Below are 19956 nucleotides of genomic sequence, written 5' to 3'. Positions count from 1 at the left end.
TCTCTTAGACACACATAAAGAACTGATATCATCACAAATTATCAGCAAAATTGGCTGAATCTAGAACTATAAATGGGCCATAATTCAGCTGAGTTAAGTGCAGCAAAGAATAAACCTAATGATTTCAGTGGACCTAAGCACAGTTATTTGTTTGTTTATTTTCTATCCCACCTTTATTATTTTATAAATAACTCAAGGCGGCAAACAAACCTAATACTCCTTCCTCCTCCTATTTTCCCCAGAACAACAACCCTTTGAGGTGAGTTGGGGCGAGAGAGAGAATGACTGGCCCAAGGTCACCCAGCGGGACTAGAACTCTCAGTCTCCTGATTTCTAGCCCATTGCCTTAACCACTAGACCATAGCGGCATTTTTGCAGTCATGGCATTTTAATATTAAAAGCAGATCTGGACTCTGCTTTTTTTTCTTAAACTTTTTTTTTTTATATCAGCTTTTGATTTGAATTTTCAAGAATACCATTAACAGACATTTGTGTGAAGCAGGGCAAGAACTACAGTGAAAATATTAATGTTCCATTAATGCATTTCAGATTATGGTGCAATTCACAGCTTGTATGGATAACTACTGCTACTGTTGCAACAGGTAATACATCTCTGACAAGAGTCATAAGCACATGATATTACATCCTTTCCGTGACCTTTCTTGAACTTAGCTGATGGACCATTGCAACTAATGAATATACTATCGCAGCTGAATATACTATCCCAGCGAAACTGCAGATTGCACAGATAAATAATCAAATTTTGTAATACATTTTTAATGTATATGGAGAATACTCATTCCTCTAAGCAAGCCAATTGGCTATCATGGGCAAAATGTGGTTATACTAAAGCCTCTGAATGGTGTTTTTCATCAGAAGACTTGTTATATTAAATCTTTAGATTCCCCTGAGCATCTTTCAAAAATATACAAGCTGGGTCAGAAGAACTGAGGCCCTCAAAAGGTCCTATAACCCCCAGACCATGAGTATGCTGACCTATAGTTATTTGAGTCCAACAGATCTGGAGGGCCACCTGTTTCTCTCCTCTACCCCTAACTTTGTATGCCATATCAGTCTCTTGCTAATAGTCCCAGAACATCAATTTTGTTAAAAGTTTTGTTTCAAAAGGAGCAATTAAACTAGTACTTTCCATAATGGTAACCCTGATGAAGAGATATTTGCTTAATTATCTTGTAACTTATACAACTGGTAACAATACATTTGAGGTCTACTGTTGTTGGGCTTCTGGATTTGGTTTTTATTTTTTCTCTTGACATATTCTGCCATATACATTATCCAATCATGAAAATGGGATCAGGACCTCTCAGAGATCCAGAGATAAAAATGGCAAGTGTCATAATAATAATAATAGCCTGGATAGTGGACATTGCAATACCTGAAGACAGCAGAATAGAAGAGGAAGAACTAGAGAAAATTACAAAATATAAAGACATGCAAATAGAAAAAGAACTGCACCAAAAGAAAGCAAAGATAGCACCAATAGTAATAGGCGCCTTGGATGCCATTCCAAAACACCTGGAGCACAACACCTGGAGCACCACTTGAACACCGTCGTCATTGACAAAATCACCATCAGTCAATTGTAAAAGGCAACTTTACTTGGAACAGTTTCCATCCTGTGACGATACCTTCAATATTATTAAACAACATCATGTGCCTATCCCAGGTTCTTAGGAAGGACTTGATAGGTGGAGAAAAATGCCATATCCAGTCTAAACTTCTGGCTGACTGTGAGACCAACAATAATTTATTAAATGTATATGCCACCTGACTCCCAGGACTCTGATTCTGAGATTCTCTTTGAGCTTGTTGTGCAAGCCAATTGGTCCTCCTAACTTCTACTTTGATTGGCTCTGGGTGGGATTTCAATGTAGAAGTCAGCTTATGGATAGCCAAGTTGCCAATTATCAACAAGACAGACATGTTGTTTCAGCAAAACACTGCCTATATTGCCTGTGCAGATCCTGCTCTCTGTGTAAAATGATGACTGGTAAAGGACCTGGTATGGTGTAATCATTAGAATATCAGATTGTGGAGAGCAAAGTTCAAATAATTATTGTCTTGGGGAAGGACCTTGGTTCAGTTATACTTCTCAATCTTCCCCTCCCTCGTTAATAAAAGGGATGGAAAGAGAGAAAGTAGGATATACATGTACTGTAACAACCAGCCAGACTGGCCAATCACAAAGCGCTAAATTTCAAGCTATCATTAAACTGTTTGTCAGATGTGAGAATTTGATGTCTTCTGTGTTTGAAGCCATGAGCTTACCTCTTGGAGCCTAAAAGCTCCATTCTAAATCATACTGATATGGTCATTCCTATCCACCTTTGCAAATCCTGTGCCTGTTTTTAGGGCATGTACTTGAAATGAAGAAATGTGTTTTGGATACAAACATTACTAATTGCTGAAAGGTCACAAACTCAGGAAAAAAGACATTATTAGGAAGCACGATTTATTTAAATAGAGCTTTTAATATACTGCAACTTTGCTCAATTTGATTTTTTTAAATAATGACAATAGCATTATTTTGCAAAGATTTGTGTTAATTAATTATATTTGTCAGAAAATCTAAAAGAATTACATACTCTCGAGAGCCTGGTGTAGTCTTCCACTTAAGAGATGGTTCTAATTTCTTGCTGTCAGGAGGTTTAGTTTTTACCAGAGGACTCTTAGGCTTTTCAAATACATTCTTTTCTGCATAGTCGTAAAATTTTGGAGCTTGGCCATATTCATCTGCCTCAACTGCTTCCATATGTTGATAATGCTTTTCATACTTTGGTTCATCAAAAAATGTATATTTCTAATAAGAGATGAAAATGTTTAGAAAAATTGTATTTCCAAATGAATAAAACATGCTGAGAAATTAGTAAATTAGAAGATGTCTAGGTAGATTGGTTTTCTTGGCATATGAAAGTTGTCCATCACGCTTCTTGATTTAAAAAAAAAAAGATAGCCCTATATTAATGAAGAAAGTAAAATTTTTTATTACAAAACTAAAAATTGAACCTGTATTTTAAGAAACACAATTATTAGTTAAAATCAATTTCTTCCATCTGTACTTCTGTACTTCTTCAAGGCAGGTATAATAAAATCCCTACAGCTGAGCGTATCTGCCCATGTGGTGAAGAGGAAGTTGAAACCATCTCACATATACTGTTACACTGTAAATTTTATAGGAACATTACAGTAGGTCAATCTACATTTTGCCCCTAGTAGATAAATTCCCTGGGAATCCAGATAATTTTTAGGTGAACCGTTGTCTTCAGGAGCTAAAATGTGCAGTAGCCAAATGTTGTGTTGCCACAATGAAAATAAGACAAAACTGGCTAAAGAAGTAATTCCCTTGTTTCAAATGTTACTTTTATATTGAAATATCTTAATTAATAAATTGTTAGGGGATATATATTTCTATTCTTTTATTTTATACTGACTAATGTTTTAGGCTCACACTACCTATGTATTAATATAGTAATAGTGGAGTGAATGTTATATTATTATGTGATATATTTTATTAATTTGATATATTTTATTAGTTGGTAGTATACTATTGTATTTCTTTGTTTGACTGTTTTTCTCCTTTTAAATTTTGCTGGTCATTGACCAAATAAATATCATTGTATTGTATTAGTTAAAATCCCAGTTAATTATGAAAATGAATATACATGAAAATCCCAGTTAATTATGAAAATGAATATACATTGCTAATAAATAACTTTTGTTATACCAACTGCATAGCAGATATTTATGTAGACAGAGAGCTAGTTACTTTGCTGCTAAAATCGTAAGCCTCAGTTCAGAAGAAAAAGGATTGATTTATAGCAAAGATCTGTAATGGAAACAAATGTGAGCCACTTATTGAAAATAAAAAATGTGCTAAATATTGCTGAGCATTTTACCAGAATATGCATTATCTCATAATATTTAATGTGTTATTTGAAAATCAAGAAAATCCAAACTCACTTGTCTAAGGAACAAGTGAAAGTATTTTCCATGCTAACTTGTTAGATTATGTTTAGGATACTTAGGGCTAACAAGGAAGCCTTTTTGAGTCTCATAAAATTGAGATTCCAAATGTTGAATTTCTCTGAAATACTAATACTAATATATGAACTAGGTTATGTTTTAGATAGTAACTATTTTAAATATATATTATTCTTCCATATTTTCTTCCATATTGTGCTATACACATTTTAGCACAATAATGCATGGCATTTTCAAATTAAATATCAAGTTATTATAATATTTTTATCCAGAGACAGAGAGAAATTGAGAGAGAGAGAGAGAAATTCAAGGTGGCAAACATACCTATAAAATCATAAAGCTGGAAACAATTTCTGAGGTTATCTAAGCCAGCTTCCAGTTTGGTGCATAATCTGACTTTGTATAGGCCATTTGCTATACATGTCTTTTTCTTTGCATCAATTTAGAAAGCTGTGTGTGTATTCAGGTTGGTCCCATCAGATGTCTTCCATTTTTCTTTCAAGTAGGAATTGTTTGCAAATATACCTTTAATATCTTGTTTTACAGGATCACTCAACCCTCCCTAACACATTTCTTCTTCAGAGAACTGGCCTACCATCTGTTTAAATTCACTGAAATCTATTCTTCTAAAACCCAACATACAAGTCAGACGCTTCCTCTTCCCCTTGAGATCATGAATTCAAAAACAACATGGTCACTTTTGTTTCAAAGTCTCTACTAATAATAATGAGTCGGAGGTTCATTTATACTAAATGTCTTTATTAGCTAACAGCTCCCACATACAGCCTCCTGTTCTAACTACTTGTTGAGTAAAACAAACTACTTCCAGGGCCAAAGGCCGTACTTCCCAGCAGAGGGTATGCTTCCTCAATCTCAGTCCTTCCTCTGTGTTAACAGCTTTGTCCTCCTGACTCTACCACTTAGTTCCACCTATTGATACAACCTTTTTCCAGGTTCCAGTAACCTTCAGTTATTCAACAAATTCCTATTACACTGTAGTAAGGATTGGATCCAGGATAGCAGATCCTTCTTCCTTCTTCCATCTTCTAACAAATGAAGTTGTCAGCAAAAAAGGATAGAAATTTGTTGGACCTCTGACTCTTGGCAGAGTTAAATTTCCAGCAGATGTCAGGGAAGCTGAAATCTCCCATTGCTACAATTACAAGCCTCTTCAAAAGTTAGTCATATGACACAGTACATCTCATCCCTATTTTCTGCTTGTCCAGGAGGTCTATAATAAATCACTACTATGATAGCCATTTTGTTTCACTTATCATTACCCAAACACGCTCAACAGGATTCCCATGCTCCATACAACACCCTGTCCCTTTTGGTTGAGTCTGTTCCCCTTGAATAAGTTGTAGCCTTCCAGCCACTATGTGTGTTTATTTTGGATTTTTATTTTTTGATGTCATTATTTATCTCTGGATTATAACTCATGAGAGTTAACATTTTATTCCTCTACTTCAAAAACTAACCATTTTTTTAGCTTACTTGCAATGAATGCTCCTGTGAAAATGAAATATCTGAAAGTATGAAGAAAAAGGTTTGCTATAACTGCTATCTTTTATTAAAATATATTATTCTGAGTTGCCAACCAGATTTAAATATTAAAGCTGCTACATGCTATGTGAGCTTGAAGCACCCCTAATATTGAAATCAAAGAAAACTGTAAAATAAAGAATATTCTTTTTATTCAAATCATAAGGGATGAGGTTAGAAAGAGGAATGGTTTTGATTATTTAAAGCATTGTCAAAGACAGTTGACCTTTTTTGTTAAAATATGATATTTTCCTGCTTTAAAAATTATACTACTGCTTAAAGGAAAAACATGTGTAGAAAGATGAGCAGAGACTTTTTGCCAACTGCTACAGTCCTAAGCTTGGAAATAAATTCCATTAAAATCAATACACCTTCCAAATAAGTGTATTATGAATCTATGAAGTAAATTTACTGGCAGAATTCCAGAATTCCAGATAAACTCCTGAGCCAGCCATAGACATTATCTATGGCACATGGACAAATGAAAAAAAATCAATTATAGATAAAATATTTAAAAACTGACTCTTAATAACTTCATTCAAAATACTCTGTCATTTGGTTATTGACAACAAAATGAATATTGTATTTACCAACAATTTTCATCATCAAAAAACTTTCATTTTTCTATAAGGCTTCACATTGCTGCTCTATTCTCAATCCTAAGTGACTTAATTCAGCATTACATCATCTAAATAAATGTTGAAATATGGTTTTTTTAACATACTGTGCTCATGTTTATGACAGCACAAATAATGTAATGTATAATATAACAATGAGTTGGACCATTATTCCATAAATAGGTATATTTCCTAGCAGAATTTAAGTATCAGCCAAATCTAACAATTCTAGGCAATGTACCTGATAGAACTAAAATTTGTTTCCATACATAAATCACCATATGACAGTCGATCACATCTAACCTATTGCTGGGATTACATGTTGCATTGAGCCATGGTTGCTTAACTATGCTTATTGAATATTTATTTATTTATTAGATTTACATCCCACTTTTTGGGCATCAGGATTCAAGGTAGTGCACATAATGCCCTCTACACCTATTTTTTCCCACAACCCTGTGAGGTCTGAGAGAGAGTGACTGGCCCAAAGTCACCCTGTGAGCTTCCACTGATGAGGGTAGACTAGAACCTGCTTCTCCCTGCCCTTAGTCCAACATTCACAAACCATAATAAACCAAACAAACCAGACTGTGACTTAATATGTGTGAACTTGGTCAGTGTGTGTTTGTATGTGTGTGTATAACTATATATTACATAAACAGATGGAACCACAGACATAGTCACATAAAAACAACTGAGATATGCAGGCTCTCAAGCTGTTCACAATATGGCTGAGAACTAGCAGTATAACAACGAGAAAATGCATACCTGTTTAGCCATATTTTCTATAAATGCTGCTGATCGTTCTCTTAAAAATGTGATGAGATCTTTATATATGTCACTCCTCCTCTCATAATCAATTTCATCTCTCTCATTGCTCCTTCCCTATAAGAAAACCAAGTTTTGTATAGTTTTACATACAAACTGTTACACTGTTTTCTCAGGAACATAGAGTTATACTCATTCCTAGGTAAGTCACACTGAATTTAATGGGACTCACTTCCAGGTGGTTTACATATTGCAAACTTCACCTCTGGCCTGATTTAGGTTGGCTCGATCCATCCTGTTCTGAAATGTCTCTTAAAATTTAAAGTGAGTGAAGCTACCCAGGTCACATTGCTTTCTACAGTATTTGTTCTCTTCTGTCTCAGTGCAATCTTATAATTATAGCTCTTATTTCTCTCAGCAGCATTATAGCTCATTATATTAAAAATAATGTCTTATATTATTGCACCATATATATAATATATAATATAACAACCACAACTGCTATAATAAAAAAAACAATTTGTATTCTAATTCATAACTGGAATGAAAATAGCATAATTCAACATAAAGGAAAAGCAGGAATGGAATGCAGGTACACAGAGGTAAAAGTACCACAAAAACTGTCTGGGTGCAACAGACTAAGATAATGGTGCATTTGAATGTCTTACTAAAAGAAAGGTATTTATGTTATTGTTTTCCAAATAGCCCAATAGTTTTAGGCAGTATGCAAAAAAAATTAATTTATTTGGATCGTAGAAACAGTCTCTGAAATAAATGCCATGAGGCTTTCCTTGTGAATATTATTATTACTTACTCCATTTAAGAATACTCCTGCTGTGCTACAAGTAACATACATAGCATCTGTGTCACGTGGTTTAATTGACAAATAACAAATTTCCCCATGTACTTGTCTCCAAGGTGGGGCACGACATCCATTGGAGAATTCATAGTCTAAAAAACCAAGAGCAATGTTTTAGTCCACTTTAATTTACCAGATGGCAAGGAGAAAGGAAGTAAATAAACTTCCATTTTAATGTTAGTGCAAATGAAACATTTCATATTCAGCCATTCCAGAGTAGTAAAAAGAGAGACAGTTTGGTGTAGTGATAAAGGCACCAGGCTAGAAACCAGGAGACCATGAGTTCCAGCTGTCTTAGGCACAAAGCCAGCTGGGTGAACGTGGGCCAGTCCCTCTCTCTCAGCCCTAGGAAGAAGGCAATGGCAAACCACTTCTGAAAAACCTTGCCAAGAAAACTGCAGGGACTTGTCCAGTCAACACTGATTTCAAGGAACCAAAAAAAAAAGAGTAGTAAAAAGCTCATCAACAGTTTCCTGCTTAATGAGAGTTATATATATATATAAAAGTAATTTAGGCAACAGACCATGCCTGAGCATGCAGTATCTACAGGTAGTCCTCATTTAGTGACCACAATTGGGACCAGCAAATCTGTTGCTAAGCAAAATGGTCGCTAAAGGGGAAATCATGTGACAGCAATTGTGCTTTCCTTTTTCCCACTCCCCCATACTTTGGAATGCTTATCTGGGCACTGGGATAATTAACAGGAAGAGAATTAATGCTTGTACAGTATTGACACGTATTGGAGAGGAAGGGATTACAAGAGAGTAAGCAGGCACACAACGGGGAACACACATTGAAAGCAATGTGCTGGCACTGGCAACCATGAGTGCAGTACGTAAACTGCCCAGTGTATTCCCCATTGTGTGCCTGCTTACTCTCTTGTAATCCCTTCCTCTCCAATCTCTCTGCTCTGTGAGGGGGGGAACGGGTCAGACACAGGAGAGATTGCCTACAGAAATTGCTTGCTCCCCCCCCGCTCACAGAGTGGAGATTGGAGAGGAAAGGATTACAAGAAAATAAGCAGGCACACAATGGGGAATACACACTGTAAGCAATGCGCTGGCAGCCACAAGTGCACTATGCAAACAGCCCAGTGTATTTCCCATTGTGTGCCTGCTTATCTCTTGTTATCCCTTCCTCTCCAATCCTTCTACTCTGCAAGGGGGGTGGGGGAACAACAGGCACAGGAAAACATGTACTGTAATGGTGATCATGTAACTGGGGGACGTTGCGAAGGTCGTAAATGAGGGCATTGGTTCTAAAGTTATTTTTTCAGCACTGTTGTAACTTCAAACAGTTGCTGAACAAGGCAGTTGGTAAGCGAGGGCTACCTGTATGTCAGGTGCCATGTCCCAACAGAGTTTATCTTTGGTTCTCCACTACCACCATTTTTAATACCCCAAGGCATTTAGGCATGTTGCAATGGGCAAAGCTGGTCTAAACCCCAGATTTCTCTTTGCCCTTATGTTCTCAGCCTGCCCCAGAATTATAGGAGATTCTCTACAAGCATTCTGAAAAACAGAAATAGCAGAGCATTTGAGAATGGACTAGTTCTAAATTTTATTTCCAACACCCCCATTATCTTTATAGGCTGGATTGGAAGAATATGAGGGTGGTTTTAAAACTGGAGGAAGAAACATTAATAAACTGTGCTATGCTGATGACATTACTCTGATAACTGAAAAGGCAAAGGATCTGCAAGTTCTAGTCAAGGAAGTTAAGGAGCACAGTGACAAAATGAAAGTAAGATTACATATAAAGACAACTAATTATTTATTAGATTTACTGTGAGCTCATCCACCTGCTCATTAGATCCATGTTGTCTCCTCAAGAAGCCATCGTTAGAGCCCACCATACTGGACAAATTTTGTCCAGGATCCAACCTTTCTTTTTTAGGGAAGGTTGTTGAGAAGGTGGTTGCACAACAGCTTCAGAGAATCCAGGATGAAGCAGATTATCTCAGTCCCTTTCAATCAGGCTTCAGGCCCAGGCATGCGACAGAGACAGCATTGGTTGTGCTTTTGGATGACCTCTGGTGGGAGCAAGATGGGGGTAGCACATCCATCCTTGCTGTACTTGACCTCTTACCATCAACCACTGTATCCCTCTGGATCAGCTTCGGAGGCTGGGAGTGGGCAGCACTCTATTGTGCTGGTTCTCTTCCTTCCTCTGAGGTCGGTTCCAGTTGGTGTTGATTGGCAGTGAGAGGTCCTCCCCTCAGCCCCTACTATGTTGGGTGCCACAGGGCTCAGTACTCTCTCCACTCCTATTTAACATCTATACAAAGCTGCTGGGTGAAGTCATCAGGTCTGGGGATCCCATGGAAGTATGGAGCTCATTAAATGGCTATATTGTTTGCAAGTTTAGAATGCACTCTCCCCTGTCTTTTTGTTATTATAGTTTTTAACCATTTTAACTATATCTAATGGTTCTGTTTTAATTATTGTTTGGCTTTATGTTTTTAACTGCAGGTGCTGCCCAGAGTCATAAGCTTGAGATGGGTGGTTATATAAATGTGATAGACAGACAGACAGACAGACAGACAGACAATAGATAGATAGGACAACAGGTATACCAACCAGCCTTAGAATTGGCAGTAAAAATATTGAAATTAAGTTTTTGCTTTTTAGGACCGATGATCAAGAATAAAGGAACCAGCAATCAAGCAATATGCCATAGACTAGCAATTGGTAGGGTAGGGAACCCATGTCAGTTTATCAAATTCTCCAACATCATCATGAAATCAAAAGGCTTGAGAGCCCATCTTTTTACTCTGTCTTTAATATACAAATTTATAAAAATGATAAGAATAATAAACACAATTTGAACCTGATATATACTCTAGTGATTCAAGGACTGCATCTTCCATTGGCCCAGAGAAATGCTTAAGCAATTCTACTTCATTTTTCACAGCAGCTGGTGTTAATCTCACTTCTCTGTAATTAGAATAAGTTAATTACATTCTAACAACATTTAAACATTTAACTGGAAAGAAACCAAAGAATATGCTGGAGTTTTTTCAAACCAATTCCATATTTCACAGAAAGAAAACTGTAACTGCTTGGCTAATCAGCTTCAATGCAGAAATCCTCATACACAGTACTGAACCACTTGGTTTGGGAAAGGGTATATGAGGGCTGTGGACAGAGGAAACTGCCAAAAATCAGGCTTAGACTTCACATTAAAGTAGAACATTTGTAGAAAAATAGTTTCCTCTTTTCTGACAACCCTCCATTTTCCAAGTTGTTCACGATAGCACCCAATGTTCCAGAAACATTTGTGAGGAAGCCAAAGGGGAGAAGGACAAAAATCTTGTTTTGTGTGAACTTTCTTATGTTAACGTACAGTACTGTCAGACAGATGCCTGTAGGTGAATATATTTGCAGAGTAAACTACAGAGAGCTCCAAACTCCAAATTACTTTCCACTACTTTCCTTTTCCCAAATTATTGGGAAACGTTTGAGTTTTCAATTAATAAACGCAAAAAGAAATCTCATTTTTAAACATGCAAAATATGAAATTTGCCCTCTAAGAAGGATATAATTCATTTTAGATAAACAAATTCTATCTGAAATAGACTCACTGTGAAATCTGTTTCAACGAGCTGTTGAGTAACTGCATATCCAATTGCTGAAGAAGTAGGGAAATTTTCATCTTAATTTCATTGTCTGATGCATCATCCTTTTTAATCTGGTCTAGTAAACGAAGCATGGACAAATCCTCTCCTTCAATTGTTCCATATCCAGGGCCAAGAATTTTCACAATGGGATCTCTATTGGCTATAAGTAATTCATATTACATAAGAAATTCAGATCGGGTTATTGATGGTCTTGGTTAATAACAAATAAATATTCATGAATTGGGATGAAAAATTGTCTCATTAGTTGTAAAACCTATCTAATTTTAGCAATATTTAGCCTATTTCTGATTCTGAATCAAGATAAATTACCTCCCCCAGCTTTGAGTAGCAACAAATTCTCCTTCTTAGCTGATTATTGAAAAGGAACAAGGCCAAACAAGCCAGGGGGATGGAAATCTTAAAACCATCATGTAACTCAGAAATATCCAGGTTTTCAGAGAAAGAGTACAGAATACCTTCAAGACATGCCTGTGCTTCTTTTAGTCTTTTTTTCCCAGCAATATAGAGTAAATGAGACAGTTGCCCAAAACTGCGAACGCTAACAGTTGATCCTTTGAGTAGGAGAAGTGGCTGTCCATCTTTGTCTTTTTCTTGAGAATGAGCAGTTTTTTCACTGGAAGAATAGTGATAATTTAATAGGCAATAATTCATAATAACTGAACATATGTGTTTTTTCACTGCAGTTATTCCAATAGACCATAGGTTTCTTTTTAATCATATATGCCAGTTTTACCAGTCATATACCGTCTATATATTTTTTGATGTATTTTTTTTTCTAATTTGGGCAGAGGATATGAATATAGGCTTGGAAACCCAAATATTATTCCAATCCTTTTCCCCAATGACCATTTGTAAGTCATTTCCTCAAAGATTTTAATCCATCTAACATTTATGTACTAGGTTTTTGTTTGCTTTGACCATGTTAAACCCTGCCCAGAGTTTGCTAAGAATAAGGTATGCAGTAAATATTGTTAAATAAATAAACGTGTAAATTTTAATTTATAAACTGTAATTCATGAATAGAATATGGATTTTAAACTATGTATCCTTAAACTAAAAGAACACCATCATGTTTTACATAATAAAACATAAATTGCCTTAATTTACTATCTTTTTTTGTATTTTGCATTTCTGTATTTTTTATCATTATTATTGGTACTGTTAACAGCCTTGAGTGATGAATATTTTCTGCTCTGAGCAGAAAATATTGCAAGCTTCATTGATAAAACATTGAATATCCCATTAATTGTATACAATTCAGAAGTTAAATTGCACCTACTGATTCTTCCAAAAAACATAGTGAAACAGCTTTCCCAATGCTGTCTTCTCCAAAAATTTTAATGATAATTCTCATGATCCTCCATCTGCATTTTATGGCAACTTTTTAATGACAAGTTTTTTGTAAGCAATAAGACACTTTTAATTTAGGATCTCTTCAACATGTGTATTTAGTACACTCAAATGCACTATAGGTACCATCTAGCCAAATTTGTTATTAGATTTTTATCCCACCTTTATTTTTACAGTAATCAACTCAAGGCAGCATACATACCTAATGTTTTTGTCTCCTGTTTTTCCCACAACAACATTCCTGTCAGATGGGTCGGGCCGAGAGTGAATGACTCGCCCAACATCACCCAGCCGGCTTTCATGCCTATAGGAGGTCTAGAACCCACCGTTTCCTGATTTCTAGCCCAGCCCTATACCAAAGGGGCTCCTGTTGAACTCCACTGATTATGATTATGATTATGCTTTTTACATGCTTACAAATTCTCTTGACTTTAGCAGTTCACAAAGTAAAAATGGTTCCTAATCTGCAGATTTGTAGATGCAAAGTTTTGCACAACTATTAACACATCACATAGCAAAAAGATCCAAATCACAGCCTAATATTTTCAACAGAAAATGGAGAAAACAAAATCTGTACTTTAAAAAAAAATTTATGGTCATCTTGGAGTCATATAGTGCAAGCAACTAAATATGTTATATATTCTGGGTAGAGTGATCTGGCTGCAGTCTTACCTGACTTCATAGCCTGCCTCAAATGTGGATGGCTCTAGTTTTGTCTGCCATTCAAGTGGCTCCTTAAAGACAAATGCTGCTTCTTGGGGATGCTTGCTACTAAACGTTTCTGCGAACTTGATAATTTCATTCAGAAGAGATTCATTCAGGGGCGTGATTTCTAGAGTGCCGGTTCCAGACCCAGCCGCGGTCCACTGAGCAGCTCTAGTCAAGGCCACTCCCATGGCTTATGACCATCCCAGCGTCTCGGCGGAAAGATACTAAAAACAAGACAAGAAATTTACAGCCTGAAGTGTGTTATGCTGAATATATATTGAATATACAGAACACCCACTTCTTCTCAGCCCCTTACCAGACTGAGAGGGTGCCGGTTCGCTCCGCTACTGTTCGAATCGACGAAGACACGGCTTGGGCCGCCGCTCTTTCAGTTACGGTCGCAGAGCCAGCGCGGCTGGTTGCCATGGGGACAGTAGGCCCTTCAGTTGCTAGGAGCATCCTCATAAACAACGCGCGTGGTAGACTAGACCCTCCCCCTTCTCTCGCGCCGAACTTCTTCGCCGCCGTTGATTGGTTGCTTTGGATTCTACCCAGACTAGGGTCCGCCGCCTTTTGGGACTGTCTGGCTCCATCATATTTCGTTTCTTCTTCAGCCGACTGTTTGAGCTGTCAGTCATCTCCCTCCCGCCTTTACTTGCACGCTCACTCAGTCAGTTTTTTGCAGGTTTCCTATTGCCGTTTCTTGTTATCACCCGTTTCAGGGACTTCGAGAAGGGAAAGGCACTTCGGCCAGCAAGCCAGAGGCTACGTGGGACGGCACGCAGTTCCCATGACCCTCAGTCAGCATATCAAATGGTCAAGAGTCAGGGGCGTTGCAGTGCAAAATATTAGAAAGCAGCACGTTTAGAAAGACTAGGATCAGTTGGAGTAGTTCCCCGGTATTGGAGGTAGGAGCTTGGCCCTCCAGTTTCAAGAAATAGGAGTGGGCTGGAGTTCTGATTTGCAGTCATTTATTATGTAGTATTTTTATTTATTTATTCATCACATTTGTGGAGCCGCCCGTCTCATGTAGGAACTCTGGATGGCGTACATAATAGAACAGTCCAAATACATAAAAACCATTTAAAAAAATGACTGCTTTAAATTAAAAACATAAAAAACAAGACCAAAATACCCAAAAAGTGATATATTTTCTTCCTCCGAAAGCCACCATGAAGCTTTGGTGCCACAAGTCGAACAGGTCGTTGTCCTTGTGGCGCTCTCTGCCACACTGTTCACACTTGGCTTTGCCAGACCTCACTGCGGCCCAGAGCATCCCCTGGGGGAGTCCAAAAAGTCAAGATGGCAGGGACAGGTGTAAAAAGGAGTAAGGCTTCAGTCACGTGGCTGTGGCCGTCCTCTTGACTTTGGACCCCCTGAGAATGGCCCTGCTGTGTTGTATTTAGGATTTGCACCTCAACTCAGTGAACTATGCATAGATCAGGAAGGCCCAGATACAAAAGTGGGGGACTGATTTCAGGCTAGGAGAATTTTAATAGAGGTACAAAGTGAGGTACAAAGGAATTCTGGTGGCAAGATTGTTCTCTGCACCACAAGTCCATAGTGCTTTTGATGACTGAAAGATCCAAGTAGAAGACCACCACATTGCAGGTCATGATAAAACTGCTCTTTTTTTCTTTTGAGAAAGAGAGTTGCCTTTTTTTCCTAGTTACTAATATTAAACAACTGGGGATCACAACCCACTGCCACTTTACCACGTATTTCCCAATGAGGTGGCCTATGCAAGTTAGCCATGAACAGCAAAGAGGAGATATTTATAAAAGTCAAATCACCATTTCAATCAATTAGATATATTGCCCATCTTAGGGCTTTTTTCTGTGGCAACACACTGCTTGGTTTCACCAGGTTATCAGAAGTTAAAATTCAATAACCATGTAGTATTGGATACTCTCGTCAAGCATGAAACAATTTTCTTTCTACCCTACATCTTTTGCATGTCAGATTGTACATGGCAAAGACATTATCTGTAGCTTTATAGAGGTTTGTTTGTTTATTGTTCAAATTTATATCACCGCCCATCTCCCACAAAAAGGGGGACACTGGGCAGTTCACAATAAAATCAGCAATTAAAACCATAAAAAATATAAATTACAGTATCAACAACCGGTATAAATAAAGAATAAAATAGATACAAAAGCCAAGGAGCAAAGATCTCATTCTCCCTACCCCCAGGAAGAACTATTACCTCTCCTAGTAAGCAGCAGAACCAGGTCTTCAACTTCTTCCGGAAAGCTGGGAGCGAAGGGGCCTGCCTCACCTCCAGGGCAGAACGTTCCAGGTTGGTTAAACAATTTATATTTATCAACTTTTGGGTAGATCATAAAAAGGCCCTTTCTCCATCTGAAAAGCTTAACCTGTATGGTCTTTCATGACCCAAGTTACAGTCAGTTACATAACTAGGTTTCTGAGCATTTTTCCAGCTTCAAACTACATATACTGATTAAATTCCAATACTTTCTAAAACTTGCTAATTAATATTAATTTGGGGCAGGATGAAAATTATGACTTTTTAAATCCTGTTCACTTTTATGAAAATGCTTAAATATGTTTATAGGATCACCAAATATGTTTAAAGGAGTACCTAATTTCCAACATACCTATTTTACAAATGTGCTGTATTCTACATACTGCCTGGTTAAAATCTTAACAATTAACTTTACTGAAAGAAGCACTTAAATGAGAGCATTTTCTGTCATATATCTGCCTAGTTCTCTGTAATTATTTCCATTACAAATCCTTCTCCAAACTTAATGTATTCTTTTCTTTTTAAAAATGTACCTAACAAAATACAGTGGTACAGTTCTAAAATAAACATTTTTATGAGCCCCCAACAGTGAGCCTAACTTAGTCAAGACTGTTTACTTTGTTTAAAAATATGTGCAGACTTCAAAGAGTGTTCATTGAAAGAATTAAATTGAATTTATTTTGCATTACATGTTTATATTTGTATCATATACATTCAAACTAATCAATAACGTGGCATTTATCAAATCTACATATGGTCCAAACCTTATAATAGCTTTCTTTTGAGAATATTTTCAGTGTAGCCATAAACTATGTGTAAAATTTATATTGTTTGCATTACACAGGAATAAGCATATTGAAATATGTTATTTTTTTTCTTTCCTTCAAAATTCCTTCAGTGATTATTAGAATTAGTTCCTCAGAGTAGTAGCTATAATGCCAGGCTTGCTGCGGCCAAAATAACAATAAATAACCTTGCAGGACTTAATGATAAATTTGCAACAGCAAAAATAAATAAATAAATGTGGAGTTTTATGCTGACGTAGGACTATATATACATCACTAGGTTTTGTACAAAAGAGATATTTAGAACCAGAGGAAATGCATTCCAGAAAGCACAAATAATGATAAGTATTTTATTGATACTGACCATTTACAAAAGTGTTGTTTGGTCCGACAGACATATTTAATAGGCGAGCTATGTTGGCAGAGTGCTAGGAAAGCATTTGGCCCAGGAGAGATCAGAAAAGTCACACACCAGGCATTTCTATAAAAATAATTTTATTCACAGAAAACAAACATATTTAAAGGCTGTTTGCTGAGAGGAGAGATTTCTCTCAGCTGCATATTCTCTGCAAGCCTACACAGAAGGGAAACTGAAACAAGTTCAGGCAAGTTCCTCCCTTAGGCAATGCAACCATTAACACGTGAAAAGGGGACAATTAAATTTAACCTCTTCACCGGGCCAAAATGATTAGTTACCATAGTAACCTTAATCTGTAGTAGAAAACAATATATTAACAAGCTGATCAGCAGATACTTCATGATAACCTTTGAGGGGGGCTGTGTTCAAGCCATAGGACATAAACTTTTTGACAAAGAATAATACAAACTAACATTTGCATAACATTTGCATTATGGCACCACTGTAATTCTGACCACAGTCTTCTTATATGTCCAGAAAATTCATCTGTATTCTTTCCCCAGATTTCTGAATAATTTATATTTAACTGTACTGACATATGATCTGAAATGAAGCAAAAAATTGGAGCAGTACATTAATTTGTTCAGTAGCCCAGGCTGTCTCTTCTTTTCTGTTTGTTGTACCTGAACTGCCCACCTTCCTTCCCTAACAGAGCTTCATAAAAGGAAGCTTTGCCTATGAATGATTTTTGGATGATAACATCTGATGATAAATAAATCCTCCTACTTTCTTTAAGGGTATGGAAGTCCAATTAAATCTGTTTTATGACTTATTGCACTCAGATGAGATAGTGACTGGCATTTAATTTACTAGCACAAAGGGCAAAGCCGAATTCAGAGGAGTTTAAGCCTTGTATTACTAAAAAATGAAGGAGAGACTTTGTAAAATTCCTCATTAAGTACAAGTACGAATTAGCAGCATGAGATTTAAACTAACAGCTTCATGCTTTCTCCCAATCTGTTTGTTAAGTAAAGTTGTGCTTGGAAGCTCTTAACTCAGACTCACTTCTGTATTTTTCTTTGAGGCATCTAGGGAGGGAAATACTACAAGTTAGAGTGGTATTTAAATCAGCTTGTTCAGAGAAACAGACGTGAAATGCAGATGCAGATGAAGTGTGGTCCAGGAGGGTTAGGCTATGCGGTTCTATGCCACTCTGCAGTCTCTATATTTTCATGCTTATTTCTTTAAAAAAAAAAAAAAGTTAATACAATATTGTGCTCTAGATTCTTTTTAATTTTTGAAATCTAGTTTTAAAAGTCCCAAATAATATGTTGCTGCATGTGTGAAAAATGAACAGACATTCATGTCTTCTGGAACTGGAAAGCAGCAGGGGTGCTGTTTTTAAGAGTGCAAAAAAAAAAAAAAACCACTGCAAAACTATTTCACATACATCATCACATAAGTCAGAAATGTGCAGCTTTTTCCAGGCCAAAAGTTGCACTTGAGTTTTGAGTGGGTAGCATTGGAAAAAGAACCCTAAATTTGATTTGGTTTTGCTTTTACATTAATATAATTAAAATTAAATATATTTGAAACTATTATTCTCCATCCACATTTCATAATTTCCTCCTTCCATCACATTAATATTACTTTTCCGCTCCAGCTTCTGCTGGGAGCCTCACCACAGTCACCTTTGATGCAGGCAATCCTTTCTCAGATCTGTTGAGATTGCAGCTCCCAGAATTCCCAGCCCACTTGGCTATGCAGACTGGGAATTCTGGCAGTTGCCATAGCAACATAATGGAAGGGTAGCAGGTTGGAGGAAATTGACATAATTGCAGGAAGTAAGTGATGAGGCTTCACTTATCAGAACAAGCTAAATCCAATTTATCAAGGGCTATGGCTTTCATAGGAGTTCAAGAAAGCTGGTTCCTGATTGGTTTCTCATCTAGCAAACTTCCATGACATGGACCAATCAGAGATTAGCTTGCCATGTTGAAATACAAGAGCCCGGTCAGTCCCCCACCAGTGGTGCAAGGTGCTTGTGTGGAAATGCTTTGGGAAAGGATCCATTTAGAAGCTTTGTTTAATTTTATCTTTGTCATGCTACAGTCAGGTTTATTCCCTACACTTGCATCTCTCAGAATTGCTTCTCGGCCTTTTGGCTAAGATCAAGTGTAGTGTATCTCTCAGAAATATCTAAGCAGATGTCACTATTGTAGTCCTTAATAAAGCAAGGAACCAAACAGAGCCAAAGACTTTAAGGCCACCTTTCCCAATCTGGGGGGTTCCAGACCTGCTGAAATTCCTTTGGTTTCTGTTGGATGGAAATTCTAGGAGTTGAACTCCCAACTCATCCAGGAACAGCCAGCTTGGGGATGGCAGTTTCAAAGACAGAACACCAAAACACAAATGGTCTCAATTGTGAGTTAAGTTGGTTGCAGCCGGGAAATAAAGCTTTTTCGGATGGGATTCAGTGTGACATGGGGAAAGTATGTAATTTTCTGAGCAGGCTGTCTGGCCAAGAGATGATGCCTTCAGCAATCTGCAAGAACAGAGGCCTGTTTGAAGTGAGACATACTTTTGGGGGGATAATAAATCAAGGATTTATTAATACTCCGGCAGTTGCTTCTCTTCTGCATGACAGGGTAGGAGATTTTGCAGGACACTTCGAGAAATGGGTTCCAGATGGGAATGGCAATGCAATGTCCAAGATTTAATGTGATTTAGGAGAACTTAACCAGTAAAAGGGAGGGAGAGATGCACATTTCAAAATCAGAAGAGCATCATGTGCTTGTTTTCTACCTTCTGAGCTCTGTGGCAGACGATCACTTCAGTCATTTCAGAAATGAGAGTGATGAGCAAGATCAAATGGGGAAACCATGGCTGAAGGTTCATTTCTGTCCTTAATGGAGTAATTAGCAGAAACATGCCCTATAATGGTCTTATTAAAATCAACATGGTCACCTCAGTATAAACAATCCATAAACCTCTTTTCAGCATTCTGGTTTGTGCCTCTTCTTAACACATTGTTTCTTTCGGAGAAGTTGAAACATACAGT

The 19956-nt window shown here is 37.1% G+C and overlaps 1 protein-coding gene across 1 annotated transcript in view; it reads right to left on the bottom strand.

Moving 5' to 3' along the window:
* The window catches only part of ODAD2 (outer dynein arm docking complex subunit 2), a 72320-nt gene extending 58633 nt beyond the window's left edge, over positions 1–13687 (bottom strand). Inside the window, exons 1-7 of the mRNA XM_063301918.1 lie at positions 13451–13687; positions 11884–12041; positions 11372–11567; positions 10618–10724; positions 7744–7880; positions 6930–7046; positions 2607–2821 (exon numbers count right to left, since the gene is read on the bottom strand). Coding sequence (XP_063157988.1) covers positions 2607–2821; positions 6930–7046; positions 7744–7880; positions 10618–10724; positions 11372–11567; positions 11884–12041; positions 13451–13674 — 1154 coding nt within the window. The 5' untranslated portion in view covers positions 13675–13687. The remainder of the gene's footprint in view (positions 1–2606; positions 2822–6929; positions 7047–7743; positions 7881–10617; positions 10725–11371; positions 11568–11883; positions 12042–13450) is intronic.
* Between the last annotated feature and the right edge of the window lie 6269 nt (positions 13688–19956).

Source organism: Candoia aspera, chromosome 4 (assembly GCF_035149785.1).
Source record: "Candoia aspera isolate rCanAsp1 chromosome 4, rCanAsp1.hap2, whole genome shotgun sequence".
NCBI lineage: Eukaryota > Metazoa > Chordata > Lepidosauria > Squamata > Boidae > Candoia > Candoia aspera.
This window is presented reverse-complemented; position numbering and strand designations above follow the sequence as displayed.